General features: G+C 45.8%; 1 protein-coding gene across 1 annotated transcript; it reads left to right on the top strand.

Moving 5' to 3' along the window:
* Positions 1 to 5,189: 5,189 nt before the first annotated feature.
* Positions 5,190 to 10,268, top strand: LOC138764388 (cyclin-dependent kinases regulatory subunit 1-like). Its single transcript, XM_069940243.1, has 3 exons — positions 5,190 to 5,358; positions 7,668 to 7,795; positions 8,519 to 10,268. Exons 1-3 carry the CDS (start codon positions 5,225 to 5,227, stop codon positions 8,575 to 8,577), a joined length of 321 nt encoding a protein of 106 aa, XP_069796344.1. The 5' UTR covers positions 5,190 to 5,224; the 3' UTR covers positions 8,578 to 10,268.
* The last annotated feature ends 622 nt before the right edge of the window (positions 10,269 to 10,890 follow it).

The raw sequence follows: 10,890 nt of genomic DNA, 5'->3' as shown, positions 1-10,890 counted from the left end.
GATTTAATGTAACCTAGATTGTATACCTAAAATAGATGGGAGGGGGGGTGGGGGGGTGGCTTGGGAGGAGGGAGGGGGGGTGGAGAAAAAGTCACTGTATATGTGTGAAAAAGAAAAAGTGTGTATCATGGCTAATGTGATTTATGGTGTGAAAAATAAAAAATTTAAAAAAAAACAAAAAAAAAAGAAATTGAAGGAATATGGAGAAGTGTTGGGGTACAAGATTAACGCAAATAAAAGTGAAGCAATGCCAATGAATAATGCGGATTTCTCAAAATTTAAGAAAGAATCACCTCGGCCATCTATATAAAATCAATTATTATCCACTAATGAAAAAATTGCAGGACAACTTAGAGCATTGGAAAGACTTACCACTAACACTAATAGGAAGGATAAACTGTATTAAAATGAACATTTTCCCAAGGATACAATACCTATTTCAGGCATTGCCAATACACTTGACGGAGAAATTCTTCAAGGAGTTAAAGAAAATAATAAGGAAATTTTTATGGAAAGGAGGGAAACCGAGGATAGCACTAGATAAATTAACAGAATGGTATAAACAAGGAGGCTTACAACTGCCAAACTTTAAAAATTATTATAGAGCCGCACAATTAAGATTCCTATCAGATTTTTATCAAACAAGGGAAAAGCCAGATTGGACTAGATTAGATCTAGATAAAATAGGGGAGAAGATACCTGAACATATATTATATAAATGGGATGAAAAATTGGTGCAACGTAGGAATCCTCCAGTATTACATCATCTGCTCAATATTTGGAGGAAGATTCATGTAGAAAGGGATAAAACAAATTACCAATTACCAAAACTATTACTGATGCAAAATCAGTTAATCCCTTTTACAATAGATAACCTTTCCTTTAGAGAATGGGAGAAAAAAGGGATCAAAAGAATAGAAAATTGTTTTTCAGGAAATAAATTACTATCCTTTGAACAAATGAAGGATAAATATAATATAACTCAAGATACAGTGTTGGCATACTACCAACTGAAATCCTACTTGAAGGACAAATTGGGAAGCAGTCTGAGGTTACCAGAGGGAAGTAATTTTGAATATGTGATTACAGATACAATGATAATCAAACAATTTATAACAAATATGTATATTAAACTGCAAATAAAGGAGAATGAGGAAACAAATGGTAAAACTAAACAAAAATGGGAACAAGATTTAAACATAAAGATAAAGAAGGAAACATGGGAGAAGTTATGCTCTGGAACTATGAGAAATACAATAAACACGAGGTTACGTATGATACAATATAACTGGATACACAGGCTATACATTACACCTCAAAAGTTAAATAAATGGGACCCAACAATATCTGACAGATGTTTTCGATGTAAAAAAGAAATGGGAACAACAATTCATGCAATCTGGACGTGTGAGAAAGTGAAAGAATTTTGGGAAGATCTAAACCAGATATTAAATAAAATTACAGAAAGCAATATACCAAAAAAACCCAGAGATCTTCCTCCTAAGTAATATAAAAAACAAAGAATTTGGACTTGATTTGGATGGTGCACAAAAAAGATTTGTTAGGATAGCCCTAGCCGTAGCAAAAAAATGTATTATGTCAGCCTGGAAATTAGAAGATAACTTGAGAATACAACAATGGTATATAGAAATGAATAAATGTATTCCATTAGAAAAAATAACATATAATTTAAGAAATAATATTGCAATATTTGAACAAATATGGGAGCCATACATGAAACACAATAGAGAAAACCTACCGGGGACATCTACCACCTAAAATGACAGAAGGAGAAGGAAATGAAAAGAATTGACTCAGTGGAATTTCTTGTTTATTTTTATTGAGTGACAACATTGTTTGACGGGTTTAATGTATTTTAGATTCTGTACTTTAAATGAATGGGAGGGGAGGTAGGGAGGGTGGGATGGGAAGAGGGAGGGGGGGAGAAAATGACACTGTATATATTTGAAAAGAAAAATGTATGTATCTTGATCAATGTGGTTTATAGTGTGAAAAATAAAAAATAAAAAAAAACATTTCTCTTATTCTCCTATCTAAAATTTCTTTAACCCCACTATCCCCTCCCCTTCCTGAGTTGCCCTTTATCCCTTGTCGGGCAACCACATCTCCCCTCTCCATTTGGATTTGCGAATTCACTCGCAAGCGTCAACTGATTTCGCAGTGACCGTAACTCCTCCCAACCCAGTCCCCACCAGAAAAGATTTTAATTTTCATATACAACAAAGGTCATTCTCTTAATTCCCTCCTTACTTCCTCTCTTCGCTTTCTTTCTCTTATTAATTCTTATCTACACTCTATATATTTTCTTTTAAATACACATACACTCATGTACACACAAACACATATATATATATATATATATATATATACCCATATACACACATACATATAGCTCGTGGTTATTTTTACTCTCGTTACACGTCTTCATCTTTCTGTCTGTTTTGTAGTTGTTCTGCAAATTTTCGTGTTTCCTCCGGATCCGAGAATAGTCTGTTTTGCTGCCCTGGAATAACTATTTTATGTACCGCTGGGTACTTTAGCATAAATTTATATCCTTTTTTCCATAGGATCGCTTTTGCTGTATTAAACTCCTTCCTCTTCTTCAGGAGTTCAAAACTTATATCTGGATAGAAAAAATTTTTTTGACCTTTGTATTCCAGTGGCTTTTTGTCTTCTCTTATTTTCTTCATTGCTTTCTCCAATATATTTTCTCTTGTTGTATATCTTAGGAATTTTACTAAAATGGATCTTAGTTTTTGTTGTGGTTGTGGTTTAGGGGCTAATGTTCTGTGTGCCCTTTCTATTTTCATTTCTTCCTGTAATTCTGGTCTTCCTAGGACCCTGGGGATCCAATCTTTTATAAATTCTCTCATATTCTTGCCTTCTTCATCTTTCTTAAGGCCCACTATCTTTATATTATTTCTTCTATTATAATTTTCCATTATATCTATCTTCTGAGCTAACAGCTCTTGTGTCTCTTTAACTTTTTTATTAGATTCTTCTAATTTCTTTTTTAAGTCCTCTACTTCCATTTCTACGGCTGTTTCTCGTTCTTCCACCTTGTCCACTCTTTTTCCTATATCTGACATGACCATCTCGAATCTATTCATTTTTTCTTCTGTACTTTTTATTCTTCTTTTTATTTCACTAAATTCTTGTGATTGCCATTCTTTTACTGATTCCATATATTCTTTAAAAAAATATATATCCATTGTCTTGCCCTTCCCTTCTTCTTCCATTTCTCTGTGTTCTTCCTCTTCTTCTTCCTCTGGGTTGGTCATCTGTTGTTTCTTTGATTTCTTTTTATTCTCTTCTTTCTTGTTCTCGTTATTTTCTATGTTCTCCTCTTGTTGCTGTCTTGTGGCGGTCATTCTCAGCTGTGGAGATCGACTCCTCAGCTGGTCCCCCCTCCAGTCTGTTTTATTTTGTCATGCGCATCGCGCACTTTTACTTGGCTCCGCGAGCCATTTTTGTAGTCCCGAGCTCGGGACTTCGACTGACCTGAGGGAGTGGGCTTTTCTCTCCACAGCGGGCCTCCTTGGACAGGTAAGGCCTTCACCTTCTTCTTCCGATGTCTTTTCTTCTTCTCTTCTTCCCGTTGCTTTCGACATTTCTTTCTTCATTGCCATTTTCTTCCCACCTTTATTTTCACTTTATTTTAATTTTCGTGTTTGTGCCTTTGCATTTTCTATGTTTTTTTTTTAAACTTTTCCGGAGAGGGCTGGAGTTCCCCGACCGGCCACTACTCCATCACGTGACTCCTTCTACCAAAATTAATATTGACGCAATTTTGAAAATTGAGCATTCAATCCCCCTCTGCACCCTTCCCCTGTTTACTACCTCCTTTCTGATGGTAGCAGAGTGAAGAGTCTTCGATGACATACCGAACCTCCTCCTTTGTGAGGTTTCTGAGGAGATTCAGTATGTCACCAAAGACTCTCAAAAACTTCTACAGGTGTACCGTGGAGAGCATTTTGGCTGGTTGCATCACAGCCTGGTACAGCAGTGCCAACGCTCAGGACAGGAAAAAACTCCAGAGGGTTGTTAACTCAGCCTGCAACATCACGGGCACCAGACTTCACTCTATTGCGGGCATCCGCTAGAGGCAGTATCTTAAGAAAGCATCCTCCATCCTTTAAGACCTTCACCACCCAGGCCGCGCCCTCTTCACTGTGCTACCATTGGGAAAAAGGTATAGGACAAGCACTAATGGCACAAGGACAGCAGATTCCTGAATAATCAATGAACCACAGACACTGCCTCACTTTGACTTTTTGTTCACTCATTTTTAAAAAATTATTTTGAAAGTGGTTTATAAAATGTTTGCACTGCTGCGTAACAACAAATTCCGTGACTTGGTCATGACAATAATTTCTGATTCTGTAAGATGGGGACTAAACTTCAGCAAGTAACCTCATTGGACAATGGCGTCCTGGGAACCGCAGAAAATTATCAGGTTCTTTCCTCTGAAACTTCCTGCAAAATTTTTCGGAGAACTACCTCAGACCAATGGGATTAGCTCATCAAGTGATTGCCTTGCCACTAACCAATCAGAAAGCAGTATCCATTCTTCCGCCAACGTCATCTTTAAATCAAAGGCAAGTTTTGGCCAATGGAAGAAAGAGTGGGCAGGATCGACCTCTCATAGCCCAATGGCAAGAGGAGCTAAAAAGAAAGGGCCAATGGGAGGGGACTTGCTTTCAATGACGTAACCAACAGATTTCCTAAAGGAAATTTGCTGCTGGCGAGACCAATAAAAGTGGAAGACCATTGGCAGCTGGACCCTCTCGTGGAATTGGGCCAATAGGAGTTACCGCTCGGCCAACGGGTGGCGGGCTCTATTCACAAGACCTATGGCAATAGGTGGAAGGACATGTTATTCAATAAGATTGACAGGTAGCGTCTGGATGGCCAGTCCACGGCTCCACGACTGCGAAGCCAATGGGAGGGAGGGCGCGTCTATGTTCAGATGACTTTCGCGGCGGTCGGACAGCCAATGGTAATAGGTGGGAGGACGTGTCAGTCAATCGATTGACGGATAGAGTCTGGACAGCCAGTCAAGACTGGGAAGCCCACGGGAATGGGCGGGGTCTACTGACCATCGTGACGCCTGCGCTGTGGGAGGCAGCGGCGGACCAATGGGAGGCAGCGGCGGACCAATGGGAGGCGGCAGAGAGCAGGTCAGCTGAGGCGCTGGGAGCCAATGAGGGGAGAGCGCGCGCCTGTTTGGAAGCGCGGGCTGGTGGCGAGGCTGAGCGAGTGGACGGGTGTTGAAGGAATGGACCGCAGCGAGATTTACTACTCGGACCGGTACAACGACGGCGAGTACGAGTACCGGTGAGCGAAATCCTCCACACACCGCACCCCCCCATCGACGGCTTCTGCACCCATTGGGGGGAGAGTCTGATCTGTTCGCTGCTCCCCACCGGAAGTCGCGGCGGGTGGGTAGAGCACCTTCTGGGCGCGCGTTGGCTTTTGGGTACTCTATTGGTGTCGGCCATATTTGCTTCCATAGATGTTCACCACGGTCATAAAGCAACTTTATTTATCGTTTATACCATGCTCGCACGGTAAAGGCGTTCCTCCAGGACCACGGAGCAGATTTACATAAATATAGAAGTTAAACACATTAAAATATTGACATTTCCAGTAAAATTCCACGGTACCCTATCCACATATATTCTGGGAATCTCGGAGTCTCATGGCTTGGGAGGAGGAGGAGGAGGGGGAAACCTGCCCAATCTGAATGGAAGGTCCTGAGTGCTTCCGTACCTCCAAGCAGGGAGGACAATTTACGTGAGGGGTGTGTTTGTAGATGTCCTTCATGGTGGGAAGAAATAGGAGCAGGAGTCGGTCGTCCAGCCTGTTGAGCCTGCTCTGCCTTTCAATGTGATCATAGTTGATCTGATGATCAGCTCATCACCTCCCTGGGTTAATTCCCCTTCTCTGTTTAAAAAAAATCGATCCAACCTTGTCTTAAATGTATTTACTGAGGTCATTCCCTCTGCTTCAATGGGCAGCAAATTCCACAGATTCACCACCCTCTGGAAAAAGCAGTTCCTCCACATTTCCATCCCTGGATCTTGAAACTATGTCCCCTAGTTTTGTTCCCCCCACCCCCTCCAAGCAAAGGAAACAACTTGCCTACCTCTGCCTTTCATAATTTTTTGTTTCTGTAAAATCCCCTTTCACTCTAGTAAATTCCAGTGAGTACAGTTCAATCTCTCTTCATCTCTGGAATCAACTTGGTGAACCTCCTCTGCCTCTCTCAAGTAAGGAGGCCAGAACTGCACGCAGTTCTCCAGATGTGGCCCCGCCAGGACCTTGTACGGTTGTCGTATAACCTCCATGCTCCTGAATTCAATCCTCCAGCGATGAAGGCCAATGTTCTATTTGCCTTCTTGATAGCCTGCAAACCAACCTTTTGCGATTCATGCATGAGTCCTTCTGTATGGCAGCGTGCATTTAAATAATAATCTGATCAATAGCGTAATAGTGTTTCACTATCTGCTGTGCTAAATGGTGCCAGGATTGAGCAAATATCAAAGCTCTCATTGGAATGTGAAAAGTACAGTATGAGATGCTGCATTTTGAAATTATTAAAACAGGGCAGGACTCCCAGTGAATGGTGGGTCATTGGCAAACCTTGTAGAACAGAGGGGTACAGGTGTATAGTTTTTTGAAAGTGGCAGTGAAGAAGGTGCTTAGCACGCTTGTCTTCACTGGTCAGGGCACTGAGTGCAGGAACTGGGATGTCCTGTTACAACTGGTGAGACCACAGCTGGTCATCACCCTGCTGAACCGGAAAGGAGGGAGCAGAAAAGATTCACGAGGGTGTCCTGGGACTGGAGGGCGCGAGCTGTGAGGATAGGCTGGATCAGCTCCGACAGTGGTTCTCAACCTTATTTTCACCCACTTGATACTATCTTAAGCAATCCCTTACTAACCATAGAGCACGTTTTAAAACTATGCTCCCTCTTGAGTTAGCCCTGGGGGGGAAAACCCTCTGGCAGTCCACACGATCAATGCCTCTCATCGTCTTGTTCACCTCTATCAGACCACCCCTCTTCCTTTGGCACTCCAAGGAGAAATGCTCACTCAAACTTTCCTCAGCAGATGTTCTCTCCAATCCAGCAACAGAGGCTCCAATATCTCAGTGGTTAGAGACCGACCTTGTAAACCAGGAGGTGTGAGTTCATCCCTCGCTGGGACCTCTTCTGTGAGGGGGCGCTGGACAAAGTGGTGACTCTCTGTCTGCCTTATGGTAGACAAATGTTAGAATTTCATGTATGTAACCTTCTAAATGTAGTATTAAATGACAATAATGGAGCCTCTTTGCTGCAGCGTCCACATCCTTCCTGTAGTGAGGTGACTAGAACTGAACACAATATTTCCAAGTTGGGCCTAACCAAGGTCTTGTATAGCTGTTATAGTATCTCACAGCTCTGGAACTCTTGTGGAGACAACGACTTTGAAAAGATGAAGAGAAGGGTTCGTGAATAGAGGCAAAAGGAACCACAGCTTATTCAGTGTGAGAGGCCTGTCTCCGTGCTGTGGGGTTATTGCTCTGCCGGTTGGTTCCCTGTGTTCCAGTGCTCTCCGCGGTCGCTGTGGTCTGATATAATCGGCCCGATTTCCCTTCCCAGCCACGTCATGCTGCCGAAGAAGATCGCCAAGATGGTGCCGAAGTCTCACCTTATGTCGGAGACGGAGTGGAGGAACCTGGGGGTTCAGCAGAGCCCCGGCTGGATTCACTACATGATCCACGAGCCAGGTAAGGGCTACCATCGGGTGCAGTGCTCGGTTCGGCCCTGGGGGAGGGGTGTGGGGGAGAGGGCAGCTATCACCTTCTGGGCTACCTGACCCCCACTTCCATTCCACGACAACCTCCTAATTCCACGCTGCCATCTGCCATCCTGCGGCTGACTCGACCTGAGTAATGGTGTCATGCAGGGAGACCTGGCACGGAAACAAGCCCTCCTGGCCATCAGCCACTTGTTTGATTATTTCCTTCCCCCCCCCCCCCCCCCCGGATTCTTTCTCTCACACAACACACTGACCCCACATGTTGTAGGGATATGGGAGGGAACCAGTGTTGGGGGAGGTGGGGGGGAGTGATAAACCCTTGTGGAGAACGTGGCAACTTTGCATGTGGGCAGACTGGCATGCAGATGATCTGACAGACCCAGACTGATGGAGGTACATGCACTCAGTCAGACTGAGACTCACAAAAACTGACACTCACACACTCCCAAGCAGACAGACGCAATGGAAAGGTGGGGATTGAACCTGGGTGTCCAGGGCAGTGAGTCCTCGGCTCGACCCACCATGCCACCCCTGTTATCTCCCTCCGAATCTCGACAAGATTTGGGTCGTGAACCTTGTGTTGGCCCATAGCCAAAAGATCACACCACTTGACTGTCTCTGGGTGGGAAACCCTGCATGTTACAGCCATTGTTTCTTCCCCCAATACCCCACTATCCCAACCTCTCCACAGAGCCACACATCTTGCTGTTCAGGAGGCCGCTGCCGAAGAAAGAGCTGGAAGGAATCTGACCCATCACCCTCCCCTCACCGACCCAACATAGCAGCAAGCTTCCGATGCTCTGCTGATCACCGGACTTTTTTTGCCTGTTCGAACCAAACTTCCAGAAGCAGTGGGGTGGAAGAGGTAACGAAGCAGGATGTCGGGAGCTGCTTCCTGTCAGCCTTTCACCCCTGTGTTTGGGGAAACTTGGAACATCTCAATTTAACACTTGGCCCTTGGGGGCCTGCTGGAGCCACAGGCCTTTTGTCACTCTGGTGTTAGCCATGGTCATTGTGGGAGTCTCGCTTACTGGAGGCTGAACCCAACTCGATCCCACTGCAGAACAGTTTGCAGGCAGGCTGTTGGTCAGAGAGACCGCTGCTGTTATCCTGTCAGTCTCCTGACCCCGAGCCCCGTGTTTCCCATCACTCCCTCCTCCCCCCCGGAGTAATGCAAAACGTGAGTTGTAGCCCAGAATCTGTTTGGTCTCTGTTGAGGGGATGGGAATGCAATGGAAAGGTTGGGAAGAAGAGAGGTTGACGAGAGAGGGCCATTTCTATGACCTCTCCCTCATTCAAGCATCCTGTTTCCTGTGCTCGCTAGGCTTCCCCAATGTGTGGAGGGCCTGGGGAGGGAAGGGGGTGGGGGAGATTCCAGTACGCACGCAGACTGAGGGCTAGGGCCCTCGTCCTGTCGCTTGGACTCAGGGACCAGGAAATGTCCAAGGCGAGCAGTGTTAGCGGGTAGGGGAGGTGGGGGGGGGGGGGGGGTAAGAGTTTGGGATCAGGACCTAGTGGGGTGAGATAGTACAACAGAGAAACCCTGAGGCAGAGTTCTGGCCCCAAACTCCCACTTCCACAGTCCATTTCCCTCCTGATTTGACACCCTCCCGAATCCCTCCTACAACTTGGCGTGGTTTTATATTGCCATGGGGGTCAAGTCTGGACTGTCTGCAGTCCACCAAAGGGTCTGGTTCATTGACCTCTGGTCCACCAAGGGGTTCAGTCTGGCAAGGGGTCCTGCTTGCCTGCGGTCTTCTTCCAAAGAGCTGGCTCCATCCAGGCTTGGCTGGTCAGACCGCGGAGGGGTCGGCAGTGAGGCGGTGAAGTGTGAGGAGAAAGGTGGTTTAATTTGGGGGGGGGAGTGCGGAGTGTGCGGGGGAGGCTATTCCTCTAGGGAGCCAGGTGGACAGGTTCCAGAGGTTGGCAGCAGGTGGGTGTTTACTGAAGACCCACGGCTTGTCAGACCCCTCAACGAAGACCCCCCCTGAACCTGCGGCCCAGCAAGAAGGGAGGGATCTAACATTGACGAGCTGGTTGGGGGTGCGAGGACGGGCCTTTCGCTTGAGCCTGCGGGTGATGGGAGGTGGCCCGACAGAGAAATATCCCCTCGTCTCACTGACCTGCTTGACCCCTGCGCTCCCCAGAAGTGAGCTGGTCCTCTGGTGGACCTTTTATCTAGAACCTCCATGCTGCTGTAACAGCTGTCCCTTCTGCGTTCAATATGTTCCTCGGTGCCACATCAGGCTTTGAGCAGAGGCCTGGTCAGCACCTTCCCTCAACATCTGTGCCGTCAGTTTAGTGCCAGGCCTCGGGCACCAGGGAACGCTGCAAACTGCCTGCCTCCAACTCGTTTCTGCAAACCCATCCTTTTAACCCTCTTGGCATGTCTATATGTGTTTTTAGTACATTTTTAATTATATCCAAAAGTACTTGTGCCAGATGTGTTGTTGAGAATGAATATTTTCCCTCTGCTCCCAGAGACTTCTCGCTCTCCATCTTTGGGAGCCACCCGCTGAGCCATCCTTCCCAGAGTGAGTCTGAGCGTGGACGTCATGGGTCCAGATTCTGTTGTGCCTGCTGGCTCTGTGAACATGTTTGAGGAGGTTACACCTTCTACCTGTGACTGCCTGGGTTCCTCCCTCCCCAAACATTGCCAGGCACAGGGGGTTGGTAGGTTAATCAATTGCTGTAAAAACCCCCCCCCCACAGTGGGGATCAGGGTGCCATAATAGCTAGGCTCACGATATGCTGACCTTCTCCACAACAATCTAACCTTTCTCTTTCTCAGACCCATAACCCTCTATTTTTCTTGCATCCACATGTTTAGAGGGTGTTTTGAATGTCCCTGTTCCTGCCTCCACCCCTGGCAATGCTTTCCAGGCTCCTACCACTCTCTGAGATTGAGATTTATAAAAAAACACGCCCCTGATTTCTATCCTAAAATTTCCTCTGCTCATCTTAAACAGATGTCCCTTGGGATCTGCTGTTGTTCCCCCCCCCCCCCCAGTAAAACCTCCTGCCGGTTGAGCCCCTCATAATCTTGTATTGTCACCTCTCCCG

This window comes from Narcine bancroftii, chromosome 5, assembly GCF_036971445.1.
Source record: "Narcine bancroftii isolate sNarBan1 chromosome 5, sNarBan1.hap1, whole genome shotgun sequence".
NCBI classification, from domain to species: Eukaryota; Metazoa; Chordata; class Chondrichthyes; order Torpediniformes; family Narcinidae; genus Narcine; species Narcine bancroftii.
Note: the sequence above shows the minus strand (reverse complement) of the source record. Positions and strands in the feature narration are given on the sequence as shown.

What these genes read in the sequence shown, in the direction of transcription:
- LOC138764388 (XM_069940243.1), top strand. Translation starts at nt 5,225, where the DNA reads ATGAGGGGAGAGCGCGCGCCTGTTTGGAAGCGCGGGCTGGTGGCGAGG. An exon ending in GACGGCGAGTACGAGTACCG is followed by an intron (nt 5,359 to 7,667) that starts GTGAGCGAAATC and finishes TTCCCTTCCCAG; the next exon opens with CCACGTCATGCTGCCGAAGA. An exon ending in CTACATGATCCACGAGCCAG is followed by an intron (nt 7,796 to 8,518) that starts GTAAGGGCTACC and finishes ACCTCTCCACAG; the next exon opens with AGCCACACATCTTGCTGTTC.